Source organism: Melospiza georgiana, chromosome 7, assembly GCF_028018845.1.
Source record: "Melospiza georgiana isolate bMelGeo1 chromosome 7, bMelGeo1.pri, whole genome shotgun sequence".
Lineage (NCBI taxonomy): Eukaryota > Metazoa > Chordata > Aves > Passeriformes > Passerellidae > Melospiza > Melospiza georgiana.
In genome coordinates, this window is record NC_080436.1 from 2,275,326 (window position 1) to 2,289,889 (window position 14,564).

The 14,564-nt window shown below is 44.7% G+C and overlaps 1 protein-coding gene across 11 annotated transcripts in view; it reads right to left on the reverse strand.

Moving 5' to 3' along the window:
* AGAP1 (ArfGAP with GTPase domain, ankyrin repeat and PH domain 1) overlaps positions 1–14,564 on the reverse strand; it is a 335,199-nt gene that overhangs the window by 131,503 nt on the left and 189,132 nt on the right. For all 11 annotated transcript variants that reach the window (XM_058028448.1, XM_058028445.1, XM_058028440.1 and 8 more), the window contains one exon: positions 681–785. In XM_058028448.1, the coding sequence (XP_057884431.1) occupies positions 681–785 (105 nt within the window). The remainder of the gene's footprint in view (positions 1–680; positions 786–14,564) is intronic.

Below are 14,564 nucleotides of genomic sequence, written 5' to 3' on the forward strand. Positions count from 1 at the left end.
TCTATTATCTATCTATCTATCTATCTATCTATCTATCTATCTATCTATCTATCTGTCTGTCTGTCTGTCTCTATTTTTATATATGTATAATGCATATTCTACCTTGGTGAGGGTCACACCATGATTTCTGGGGTGGGCTAGTCGTGAGTGGGATCTCTGTGCTCCTTCCACCCCATACTAGGAGTTGTGCCACACACTCTGAGGGACAGACAGCATCCTTGGGACAGGGACAGATGCCTCAACATGGAAAAGTTGTATGAAACAGTTTTTAATGGCGATGCCACTTCCAAAAAGCTGCTCAGAATTACTCCTGAATAAACCACAAGCCCTGCACACTGACAAAGACCTCTCCTCACTCTTTACTACCTCTAGGAAACTTTTCCTTGTGAAACCAGTTGTTTTTTAACCCTGGTATCAACAACAAGCCCATAAAAGAAAATAAAACAGAAAATAAAGCAGGAAACGAAGGCTTTAAACAGTTCCAGCAGGCTCTTGGGATGCAGGGAAGCCCCAGTCCCAGAGGAGCCAGAGGAACTGGAGCGCGCTCAGACCTCAGGTGATGATTCCCTGGGAGGGAGGGCAGTGAGGAGAGAGGAGGAAGCTCCTTGAGCACAGAGGGGCCACCAAGGCCTGGCTGAGCCTGCTGCCAGGGCTGGGGCTCCCAGGGCAGGGGTACTCACGTGCAGGCTGGGATGGTAGGTCAGCACGCCGTTGTCACACAGTGTCACGTACTTCTTCTTCCACTCCTTGTTCAGGGACTTGCCACTCCGCTTCAGCAGCATCCCCTGGTGGGGCACAGAGAGGGAAAAGGTGAAATGGCAGCACAAACCACACACAAGTGCCTAAGACACACAGAGAAGAGGAACTGCCTTTCCAGATGAGCATTTTCAGACAGGCTTTCCCCTGCCTCTCCCACAATGAACATTCCCTCCACTGGCTTTGTCCAGTGGGTAGAAAAACCCTCTTTTTCCTTGAATTCCATGCCTCAGGAAAGCACATTTTGGTGTGACCCACATGGATTCCTAGCTGATGAAGACACCATGCTCTGCATTTCCTAACCCTCTAAAATAAATGATGAGCCCAGGCTGAGGGAGGACTGTGCTGTGTGAGGGAGGACTGTGCTGTGCTGTCCCTCCAGCATCTCCTGGGGATTCCGTGCCCACAGAAGAGCACACAGCTGTGTTCTCATTCCCTCTGCACAAGGGTGACACCACCATGGAAACTCCTCACTCCAGCAAAAGAAACCTCAATCCCAGGCAAGAGTAACAAAACAGAGCAAACACAAAGTGTTTCATGTAAATCCTGGATAATTTAATGACAAAAGTGTGACTGGAGAAGAAAGGAGGTGGGCAAAGTGAATCTCCTTTCCACAATATTCAATCAAGGATGAATGACAACAGTCACAGAATCCCAGAATGGTTTGGGTTGGAAGGGACATTAAAATCCAGTTCCAACCCCCAGCATGGGCAGGGACACCTTCCACTGGACCAGGTGGCTCCAAGCCCTGTCCAACCTGTCCTGGAACGCTGCCAGGGATGGAGCAGCCACAACTTCTCATCCACAGCAAAGATTAAAAGTCATCATTGTGCTCCAGCAGACAAACAGACAGGAACTGCTACTGTACATTGACCTGTTCTCAGCTGCAAAACCAAAATTCACTTTGAAAAATAAAATATCACGTGCTGTGGAACACTCCAGGTAGTAAATGAAGGATGCACTTCCTTAGGAAATTTTCATTTTCAACCCAAGCCAGAAGGCAGTTCCTAATGGATCCAGGCAGTGTTGTGGTTGTGCAAAGCCTTACTGAGCCAGTGGAGATGCCAAGCTCAGTACCCACCACAGGGACACAGTGGCTGGTGTCACAGAGACTGGTGTCACAGATCAAGCTCTGAGCAAAGCAGACACATATCCATTTCAATAAATCCCAACCAGGAGTCCACCCAACACGAACTTCAGCTCCCTAATCCCTATAAAACAAGTTTCTCCCTTCTCACTGTACAAGGCAATTAAAACACAGGGAAAACAGAACACAGAAGGATGCCCTGCCAAGCACGGAGCTTCCAACTCCCATGGAGTCGTTAACAGTAGCTTAAGCCTTGAAAACGAGCTCCACTGTTTGTTTCCCCATTAAACTTGCAGCTTTATGAAGTGATCCCTCTGCAGACCCTGTCCCAAAGCCAGGAGGGGACACAGGTCAGCTCCACTCAAGCAGAAGCCCTGCTCCTGGCCACAGAGCTGGAGCAGAACTTGAGAGGAGAGCACTCCATGGTGGGACCATGAAGGAAAGCTCTGCTGGACACTGAACAGCACAGTGATCCAAACTCCCAACTTTCTGCCTGCCTCTGGGTCACATGTCTGTATTTTTTATTTTATTTTATTTTTTTTTTGTTCTGCTCCTTGCTAGAACTCAAAACTTTTTCAAGGAGAACGGGGCTTCTGAAACGCCTCCTCACAAAAGCTCCTGCTCATCCCAATTACTGCCAGCCGGCGCCTGGAGACGTTGTTTTCTTCTATTAAAAAATGAAAGCTTATTTCTGCCTTTGACTCTCCTGTTTGTCTATAGGAGGTGATCTGTCTCTTCACCTTTCCCATCTTTCATACCTCACCTGCAGCACAGCACTGGTGTTTAGGGGGACCCAATTCTAGTTAGTGCTGTGCCGTGGGGATCAAAAATTACTGTTTCTCTTCACTGGCTTGTTCTTCAGACCTTCTAATGGGGAAAAGCACTAAGGATCACAATGGGGATTTTTTTTCCTTTTGCCTTCTTTTTTCAAGCTTTGAAGCCAGTAAAATGTACATATTTCATAACCTTTTAACTGCCCCTTTGCTATACAGAAAACATGTTATTACTTACATAATTTTCAATTTGTGTCAATTATAGTCTCAATAAAGAGTAAAAAATCTATGACCATTCATGATTTTTACTACTTAAAGTTTTGCTGCTATCTAAGCAGGAATTATGACATTCTAGTTTTGGATCTAAATGAAGAAAATTACTCAAAATGAGGTTTTACCATGTTTTTAAAGTAGAACTCTGTGCTCTGATATAAAAAAAAAAACAAACAAAAACCAACCCACCCAGCTCAGAACTGAACAGGGATGATGGACCTATTTGTGCCTAGCTAACAAACCAGACTTCCCAATCCATTTTCTTCAGGCATTCCTTTGGCAAACAGAATCATTTTCACATTATGTGATAATTAAAAGTATCCTGAAGTACCTGGAGAGCAAACTGCTGTGAATACAAGGAGCTAACTTAAAGTGCTATAAAGCAAAGCAGCCCATATAAACCACAGATTTTATCCCCAAGGCCACCACTTTGTGGTAATTTTATAGAATGGTCTGGAGAAATGGTCTTAGAATCAGAGTTTAGATCAGTTATAAATGCACTTTAACGTTAGCTACACATTAAAAAAATGGCCCACATGACAGGAAATGTTATTTAAAAGAAAAAAAAAAAATAAAGCTCCTCGCTTCAGTCACATTGTGGCTATATTTGAATCACATCAGATCCTGTGCTGAGGAAATGAGATCCAGGGGTTCCTGCTGACCCCTGGTACCTCCAAGGCAATTCAGAGGCAGCTTGGGCACGTCCCCAGTCACTGCCAAATAGGTCTCCACGCACACACAGCACCCTGGAAAAATCCCATTGAGTCCCCAAGCTAGGCAGTAAGAGCCTACATGAATCTTCTACTCCAAATTCCAATTTTTTTTGGTCTAAATAATCCCTGCCTCAAACAATTATTAATTGGATGATGCTATTTTGCCTAATTTCTAGGAAATCTTTGATTTCTCACAGCCCTCCATGGGCAGTTGGGTGCAGCTCCAGAGCCTCCAGACTCAACACTAAGGATTTAACACCTCTGATTTCCACACAAACCCAGAAGAACTTCACACCTCCAATAGCTTTTTAATTTATTTTTTTTACCACCTTCCCTCCAAAACTGCAACCCTGTGTTGAAGGGAGGAATGGTGAGTCCTCCAGCTTGTGGTCTGAAGGAGCTGGAGGAAAAAGGCTCCAAGTGGAGAGCATGGAGCTCAGTCCCTGGGTTTTGCTGAAGGATCCAGGGAGCGAAGGGAGCCGGCTCTCCATTAGTAATGTGTGTGCTACATCTACTCCCAGGAGGTCATTGCAAGCCAAAAGCAATGTTAAGTGTACAAGCTTTAAATAACTTACAAAGTTAATGTAATGAATGCAAGTGTGATCTGAAATCCATCACTCAGTGGCTTGCTGTAGCCTCAAGCTGTGATAAAACACCACTCATAAATTTATATTAAAACTCTGTTCGATAGCAATTATTTACCAACAAAGATTTATTGATTGCATTTGCTGTTAGGGACTGGGGCCCTAACTGAGTCAATCAGCTTAGGCTGCTGAGCTCCAGGGCACCTGGGGAAGTTACAGACTGCCAGCAGGCTCTGCAATCCCAACATTACCGTGGGAGCAGCAGCAGCTAATGAAAAGCCGCCAGCCCCGGATTGATTGGAGCCAAGGTGGAAAGAAAACAACACACCCAGCACTGGTGAAGGGACCAGGGCTTGTGGAGCACCCAGCTCACCTGAATATACAGCAACCAGCAAAATCTGCCTGCTCTGGGTGCCCTCTGTGAGCCCCAAACCTTGCCTGATTAAATAACGACTCAGTGGTGAAGCAATCATCAATTTGTTCTACTGAAATATTTTAGGTTTTAAATAGCAAATTATCAGCATTTCAGAAAGTGACTCCTTGAAGATGTTGGCAGGTGAGAAGCCTTAAAAATGGTTTTTGAAGTCAGCAGAGCCAAGATTGACCTTCTGGAAAAGGAAATATGGTACCTACAAGGCAGGGGTTGGAACTAGATGAGCTGCAAGATCCCAGCCAACCCAAACCATTCCATGATCCCACGATCCCACTCTGGTTTCTGTTTCCTTTCAGACATTTACCCCACTGCCGTGGTTGAGGTGCAAACTCCTGCCAGCCTTTTGTTCCTTCCCCTCCCTAATTTTTAGCTGACCCCATATTGTTTCCCCGATGCCGTTCTGACAGAATGGAACAGGTAACCTCACACTTCATCATTAACAGCAGAAATTCCTGATTTTCCACTCAGGTCTGTAGCTCCCACAGCCATGGTTAGCAGCTAGCACTGCTAGGAATTTTCTACAGCTCTTGTGCATCCCGCTCAGAAAAAAACTCTCAGCCATGAAAAACCTCCTCCTTCAAATAACTCTGAAGGCAACCACTCAGTCAGGATCACAAACTAATTGTTACATACAAATTCTGGCCAATAAAACACACACTCCTGTGAATCTATTAATGTGGGGAACAAATGCTGGTGAAACCCCAGGATTCAGTGACCAGCCAGCTCTGCACAGTCTGTCCAACAGCACTGGGGGCACCTGATAATAAACAAGGGATTCATTATTTTGCCTCCTGAAGATTTAGTTGTGACAGGTTTCTGGTGGTAAAGTCCATTCTTCAGCAGCTCAAACTGTTTCACCCCCAAACAATACCTGCATGCCAAATGAAGCTTTTGGTAACGACTGAATCATTGATCCACAGAGAGTCAGAGAATCCCAGAATGGTTTGGGCTGGAAGAGACTTTAAATTTCATCTCATTCTGTCGCTTATCATGCACAGGGACACCTTCCACTAGACCAGGTCGTTCTGTCTTTAAACCTAAAATCCTCTAGGGAATAAACTTGAAGATTCCCAGTGTATGTGGAATCCTTCCATAAAATGTAACTTGTTTTCTCAGTTTCTTAAACTGAGATCTTTTTTCCCCCAGGAATTTAAGGGAATGCTGCTTGGTCTTTTGGTCAATGAGACATGAAGCTGGTTTAGGTTTTTATACTTGGAAACCTGTAGCAACCTCCTGATACTCAAAGGGAGCTTATAAAAAAGAGGGAGAGGGACTCTGGATAAGGGCTGGGAGTGCCTGGACAAGGGGAATGGATTCACACTGCCAGAGGGAAATTGGGATAAATGGGATATTGGGAAGGAATTGTTCCTGTGAGGGTGGGCAGGCCCTGGAATGGAATTGCCAGAGCAGCTGTGGCTGCCCCTGGATCCCTGGCAGGGGTGGATGGGGCTTGGAGCAGCTTGGGACAGTGGAAGGTGTCCCTGCCATGGCAGGGGTGGGATGGGGTGAGCTATGAGGTCCCTTCCACCCCAAACCATTTTGGGATTCTATGGCCTCTTACAGTAGCAGAGCACAACTGGGGACCAATTGAACCACAAAAAAAAAAAAAAAAAAAAAGGTTACAAGAGCATGGAGTGGCTCTGAAGAGTTCTGAAAACAGGAGAGCTCAAACATTCTCCACCTTCAGTATCTAACAATGACATTGCCAAAAACCCCTCCAAAACCTTGTATGTTCTTAGTACAGTTGTGCACAAGGAAAACCCCTCCCACCTCCCTTCAAAACTGGCACAGCAGCAGCAGCAGAGTTTTGCTACAAAGCTGCTCCCACACTGCAGAAACTATTCAAATTTATGTTCTGCGCCTTTAGGAGAAAATGAAATCAGAACATTGCACCCAATTCTCTTGTAACATTCCCTAAACACCAGGCAGTGAGTGCACAGCAGGTAATTACTCCATGAATGGTTACCTAATGCTGGGGCTCATCAGCCACGATTTCCATTTGAAGACAAAGAACAGAGAGGGTCTATCACCTGACTTGGGGAGCAGAAGATAATGGCTTTGCTTAAACTTGAAGGACAATCAACCTGCAACTCGTTATTTTCCAAGCTCTCTGCACACAAGCTACGAAAGAAAATTAGAAAGATGTACTGAAAAAAACCCCAGTGCTGATTAAGCAACTCTTACAGTTCATCACAGCACCAAGGAAGACTGCCACCAAAGGACAGCCCCCAAATTCCTGCAAGGAACAGCAGCTAAGGACAAACTCAACGGGAAGAACAAACTTAGCTGCATCTCACTGTTACTGCATCTTTATTTTTAATCCCAGAATGGGTGGAAGGGAGCTGAAAGCTCATCTCATCCCACCCCCTGCCATGGGCAGGGATACCCTCCACGATCCCAGGCTGCTCCAAGCCCCATCCAACCTGGCTGCTCCAGTATTTCACCCTCTGCATCTTGCCAACACAGGTGATGCACGAGTTCCTCCAACTCTTCTCGAGTTCTCCCTCAGCCACAGCTCTGGGACAGGGGCACTCTTTCCTTAGCCCTGCTTTATGACTACTTCTAAAATGAGACTAAAGTCAAGAGCACATTGCAAACTCTACAGTTACAGCCACCACACATCCTTCCTGTGGAGCTGAACATGCAAGTGTGTTACAAAATGCAATCAGGTATTGAAGGGACTGGCACATCCATTGCATTTGCTGGGAATGCCCCAGGCAGGAATGATGCATCTGACTCCATGTTCTCAGAAGGCTCATTTATTACCTTATCATACTATATTATATTAAAGAATACTAAACTGCACTAAAGAATACAGAAAGGACATTGAATGCTAAAAATTAAAATAATAATAATGAAAACTTGTGACTCTCTCCAGAGTCTGACACAGCTTGGCCCTGACTGGCCAAAGAGCCAAAACAACTCACAGCAGAACCCAATGGAACAATCACCTGTGGGTGATCAATCCCCAAACACATTCCACATGAGCACAGCACAGGAGAAGCAAATGGGATAAGAATTGTTTTCCTTTTCTCTGAGGCTCCTCAGCTTCCCAGGAGAAAAATCCTGGGTCAAGGAATTTTATCAGAGGATGTGAATGCTACACACATCTTTCACTCTAACCCCAGTTTACCTCTCTGAACAGGAAACAGCACAAGAAAATCACATTATTTTCCTGCCTTGCAGTAGTTTATGCCTCTGTTGCCTTCCAAGACTTATTCTGCTTACTCTGGACTGCTGAAAAAATAGGAAAAAAAGGAATCCCAGCCCTTAATAATCTCCAGTAGTTGGTTTATTAACCCCTTGGCACTGGCAGCTGTGGTTTCCCTGACACCAGTGAAATGCACTTGGATGCAAATCATTACCTTGGGCAAAGGGAGAGAGCAAACAGCACTGTGGGAAAGGCTCTGGCAATGGCTGAGGGGGCAGGCATGAAAAGGGAGCCCCAAAACACTGACTTCTCTTGAGAGAAGAAACAAACAGCCTTGGGTGGGTGGAGGGAAACAAGGACTCCTCGTGCAGGCATGACCACTCCTAGGCAGAGGATCTGCTCTTCCTCGCAGGAGCGCTCCCCAAAATTCTCCTTATTATGGTTTATATAAAGTAGGGATTCGGCTGGGGGAGCGGAAAAGGGAGAAAAGCCATGAAAAGCTTAAAACCCAATTTTAACTTTCTCTCCTGACACTATAGTGTTTCCATAGAAACATCAGGAAGACCACTTAAGAGCAGCTTTTTTTTTTTTTTTGCCTTTTTTTTTTTTTGTAGCCATGTTTGGCACCATACCCCTCCCCTGGCCAACCTATTATTTCACAAATGGATGCGTTCCGTGCAGGCTCCGATGGAAAAGGGGGGCAAAGAGAAAAAGAAGCCAGGATCTTTAACCAGTTCCCTTGTGGTCCCCTCCCTTTTTTGTTGGTAATATTTCTGTCGTTCTGCCGGGGCTGTACGGTACAAAGGGTTACACTTTAATTGAGCTGTCAGCATCTCCGACAATCCTATAAAACTGCGATTATGCACGGCGGGGTTAGTGACACACTTGTTATTGTGGATGCCCTATTTGCTAAAGCCGGGCCCCCCCCCACACAGGTCACCTCACCCAGGCGACCTTCCTGTCATTAGCCTCGTCTATTCCTACCTCACCGCTGTGAAAATCACACAAGGAAAGGCTTCAAAGCCCTTGCCAGGACTGAATTCGACCAGGAGCTAATCACCCACAAATCCAGCTCAAATGGCAATAATTGGCTAAACTGCTCACCTCTCCAGAGCTCAGCAGTAATTTGGGATAATAAAGAAAAGAATTATTCAGCTAACTGCCCTGAAATGTATGCTTTGTGACCGACACACTTCACATTTTAATAATGATGGACACAAAATCCAATTTAATACAGCATCGGCTGAATAACAAACCCAAGAATGCTGGCAGGAAAAAAAAAAAAAAAAGTGTGTGTGTGTTCCTTTTTTTCCTTAAACTGTGTTCCATGTTATTGTACAGAAAGGATTCACACTTCATGTCAGGAAATTTTGGGACGAAAAAGGCCTTCGACAACCAACCTCAGAAACTCTGCTCCATAATGGGATTTTGAAATTTAATTTAATTTTTTTTGAACCCAAAGGAGCGTCCTCCTTGAAAAATAAATTTTGCTGAACAGTTAGTTATACCTCTGGTCCTCAAACTTTTGTAGGGGTAGGAGAATAAATATCCTTTTCAAAAAAAAAAAAATCTGTATTAGAAGGCCACCTTCTTCATAGTTTTAATTAACAATATTTCCCGATTGCTCAATTTTTCTACTTTTTGCTCCATTTTTCTACTTTTGTTCCATTTCTCTGCTTTTACACCTCGTCCTGTGGTCAAGGACCATCAGCATCAATGACCCCACCAAAGAAGGGTCTGCCAGGACACACTGCACTGGTTCAGCACTGCAGAGCTCACAGAATCCCAGAATGGTTGGGGTTGGAAGGGACCTGAAACCTCACCCTGTGCAGCGACACCTCGCACCAGAGCAGGGTGGGTGAGCAGGGCCCATCAGGATGCTCCAGCACTCTTCCATGCACACACCCAGCTCCCTTTCCTCCAAGCTCTCCCAAGACCAAGAGAAAAAAAAGGAAAACAGATGAAACAGGCATTCCTGGTGGTGTTCCTGGCATGTCCAGCTCAGCCAGAGGAGTGAAGGTGGTGATGTCCTTCAGAGATGCACTCAGCACTGTCCTCTCATCTTTAGAGCAGGAAACAAATCAGGAACGTAGCGAGGACAAATGCTTTCCCTACTGGTTCCTGTTTCCTGGAGTTCATGAAATCATGTTTCACGTTCTCAGAAAAAAGTTGCAAAAAATGTAAATTCCATCTACAACATGAGGGAAATACCTAAAGAAATGCAGAGCTTGCCAAGACACGCAGGACAAGTGCATAAGAGAGCTCCAAGCACATCTCTCTGCTGCTTGCTGAAAATGATGATTTACCTACTGCTGCAGCAGAGACACAGCTTTTCAAAGAACCCTTTTCACAACATACACAACTGCCTGCTCTTTCTTCTTATCAATCAGTCTGTACTTTATCACCTGAGAACAAAATCATTTTGGCTCCAGCTGGGAATACATAAAAACGTGCAAATAATTCACTCAAAAACCTTCTGGTCTTGGCCAAGGACCATGACTTGAGTCCCACTGGGAGAAGATCTCTGACAGGGTGTAAAATTTGGCTCAAAATCCACCCCCACACCACCTCAGGTGGTTGGGGTGTCTGAGCAGGGTCAGGATTTGGGCTGAATGATCCTCATGGACCCTTCCAGCTCAGAATATTCTGGGATTTGATGCCTCTTTTACACCAAGGCATCTCCACATCTCCAACAGCTCTCTGAGCCCAGGGTAAACCTATCCAAGGCCATTTCCCAAGATTTAAGGGTACAACCTAAAGGCAGCTTTCAAGCACAGGTTTTTCACCCCATGTTCTTAAATTGTGACAGCAAGAAGGCAAAGTTACTGCTGTGAGAAGCAGAACTCAGTTGTTATAGAAATTAGAGTTAATAAAACATGAGACATTGCCAGTGCCAGTCAACTGCAAAAACTTTTCTGAGACATTATAAATCAATACTCTTGACAAGGTTATTATTAGTAATAACCTGAGACACCCCAAAATTTGTTTTTTGTTATTTAATATTCCTCTTCTGAGAAGAAAAGGTTTTGTCCTGGCCTGCCTTGCTTTACACACAGCACTCACTCCTCCTCTCCCCCACTTCCCCAGCTTAGCATTAATCAGGGCAATTTCAAAATAAAGGATTCTGCATATGGTGTCAGCAAGTTAAAAATTGTAATATTGTTTTAATGTTAAAATCACTCCAGATACAATACTTCCTGTGTAGTGTATTTCATGGCTCATTTGCTTCAACAGATATTAAGCTTCAGTCAACAATTAACTACTGACACCTTTATTTATTTATTTTGTTAAACCGAGAAGATTTAGCAGAAGAGCTAAAAGCACAGCTTGGATTTATTAGGTGGATGCTAATTTGATGTCAGCAGTTTATTTCATTTCTATCAAGTATCCATTCTTGTGAATGATAGGGTCACTCAGCCCACATTTCAGATGAACTGAAACCCAGATTTGAGCCCATCCTTCAGCCCAAGAATTGCTGCAGAAGGGCACCACTCTCAAAGACCATTTGAACTGTTAATTGTTTATCACTTAGCCCACGGGATCATTCCCAAACACAGCCAATGTTTAAATGGGGTTTTGGACTCAGTCTTGTGGTTTTCTGCAAGGACCCCACTGGCACTGCCTTAGCCTGGCAGTTCCATGGTGCTGCCCCTGGGACAGAAGCCAAACCAGCCCATTCCTGAATCATAAGGCATTTCCATGGTGACAGCAGCAAATCAAGCTGTCATCAGAAGCCTTCACCTCTCTCTGTCCAATCCCCATCAGAGGGATGCAGAATCCTGGAATGCTTTGGCTTGGAAGGGTCCTTAAACACCATGTACTTCCAACCCTTGCAAGAGATGTGAACCCAAGCCATATTTGCACTTCATGAGGCATTTCCATCTCTCAGAAGCCTTGGGACATGATTTTGGATCACTGGCTTGTACCCAAATGATGTCAGGAACACAATGTGACACCAGCCAGGGAGGTCTGGCCCCAAGTCCAGAGCAGTACAATTAACAGGATGTTGTAAACATATTGTAAAGATCTTTGTAAATAACTAAACCCTCTTGGAAATCTCTACTCCTAGAGAAAACTGAGCTATAGTTCAGTGGCCAAGTGTGATGCACCACAAAGAGTGACAGACCACATTCCCCTCTGAGCATTCCTGGAAGGACACCTGGGAGATGTTTCTGGAAGAAATGTTTCCCTGATTTCCCCACATTTCTCCCTGCAAAGCCTTGAATTTCTTCTCGTGTGATCTGTAAGGCAGAACACACATTGCCCTGGGAATTTAATGCACTGGTCACTCAGCTTCTAATGTTTTGGAATACTCAGCAGGGACAGCAGGTCATAAGTTTATTAAGCCTTATTCACTTATTAACACTTATTATGTGCTATCTGTTTATTAAGACTTATTCATCTATTTATTAAGACTATTTGTTTATTAAGATTTATTCCTCTGTTTATTAAGGCTTATTAAAAGGAGTCAGAGAAACCCAGAATGGGATTAAAACTCACCCTGTGCCACTCCAGCCATGGCAGGGACCCCTTTCACTGTCCCAGGCTGCTCCAAGCCGTGCCCAGCCTGGCCTTGGGCACTGCCAGGATCCAGGGGCAGCCAGAGGTTCCCTGGGCACCCTGTGCCATTCTCTGTGCCACCCTGCCCACCCTCACAGAGAACAATTCCTAATTCCCAATATCCCCCCATCCCTGCCCTCCTTCAGCTTAAGGAGTCAATCCTTAAGTTGTTAAAGCAGAAAAACTCAAAGATGCTTCCACAAACAAAGATATTTGTTCCTTCCCCACATCATGTAAAGATGCACACTTTATTTCCCTTTAAAGAGTGGTCTCACACACATGTTGATCCCCCAGTTTGAACCTCATTAATATTTCAGAGGGAGAGACAACAGGAGCAGGAGCTGCTCCAGAGGCTACGATTGTTTTACGACAGAGTATCCCAGATCCAAGTGGCTTGCAGGCAACACAGACAAACACCCCTTCACAAAAGGTAATTTATAAAGCTCATTTATGGATTTCTCTCTGCTGTTATTTAGCTATGGACTAGGCAAGCTGTAAAGTGTTGGAGACAATCTCCCTCAAAAAAAACAACCCAATATAATCCATTATTTATTAAGTGATCAGCCATGGACCAGACAACACACTAATTTTTAACCACCTTTCCCAACTTCCTATAGATAAAGAACATGTTTGTAAAGACAAAAAAAAAATTAAATAAATAGATATATATAAATAAAAATGCAAGGTACCCAGAGTGCAGCTAATGGGATTTGACGCTGGCTTTAATTTTAATGAAGAAAGTTGCCAGTAGCAACAAAACTGTCAGCAGCAGCCAAGCACCATTAATAAAGACCCAGACAACATTAGTGGCACGGCAACAGTACAAAAGGTTCCCCCCGGTTCATGCTGTGCTAAATTGGCTGCCCAATTTTTCTTAAGTGTCCATACTATTTAGAAGACAATTTATTAATTTTTGTCATCCATTGTCACTTGACAGGCCATCATTTTGCATCCCGAATTTGAGATGAAAACTAATTGAAAAGACTGGCAGTATTTATGAGGGGTATTATTTGTCAATTATGGCTGCTGATGATCCCGGGTCCTACCAACTTTAACACCCCGTGCCTGGGTGGTGTCAGCCGGGCCTTTTTTGATTTTTTCTGGTCATTTCCATGTTAGTTCTAGGAAAGTGACAAAAAGCAATGATAAAATCAATTCAGCAAACTCGTTAAGAAACAGGGGCCCATCAATCCCTGCTCTGAAATCACTGGAGTGGGGGAGAAAAAAGCACTGGTGTGGCCTGGGGAATCACAGCTTTCCAAGACACCTTCCAGGGAAAAATCCCCATCTCTTTGTTCCCCACAAGCAGGACACATTTTCAAATACTCCAAATAATTCAAATACTCCAAATATACTTTCAAATACTTTCAAATAATTGAAATTAATTTACCCAGAAAGGGAAGGTTTTACTCTCTTCTCACTGCCCTTAACTGCTTCTCTGCAAGTCTGAACGCCTGAACTGCCCTGAAATTCCTAAATGCAGGGAATCACAGAAACACAGAATATTCTGAGCTGGAAAGGACCCACAAGGATCAGAGTCCAGTTTTTCATTCCAGCTTTATTTTACTGATAACTCTTGCCCAGCCTTTCAGAAAGGTTCTCCTGCTTCCCACCTTCACAGACTTCAAACAATGATACAAAACATCCCGGTGTTAAAACAGCAAAGAAAATGAGGTTGCACCACCCATCTCAAGCCTTGTCTGCTTCCACCACCCATGGTGGAGCCCAGGGTGAAGCAGCTGTGCCCTGTAGGCCATGGTGGGGCTGAGATCCACCTGAATCCCACAGAAAACCCCACACCAGAGCAGGGAAAGGCCTAAAGGAACCTCTGGCCCCATGAGAAGCTCCTGCTGGAGCAGGGTCCTGGCAGGAACCATGGAGAGAGAAGAACACACTGGTCAGTGTTCCTACAGCACTGAGCCCATGGATAAAGGGACCCACACTGGAGAGATCCTACAGCACTGAGCCCATGGATAAAGGGACACACACTGGAGAGATCCTACAGCACTGAGCCCATGGATAAAGGGACACACACTGGAGAGATCCTACAGCACTGAGCCCATGGATAAAGGGACCCACACTGGATTGATCCTACAGCACTGAGCCATGGATAAAGGGACCCACACTGGTCAGTGTTCCTACAGCACTGAGCCATGGATAAAGGGACCCACACTGGAGAGATCCTACAGGACTGAGCCCATGGATAAAGGGACCCACACTGGAGAGATCCTACA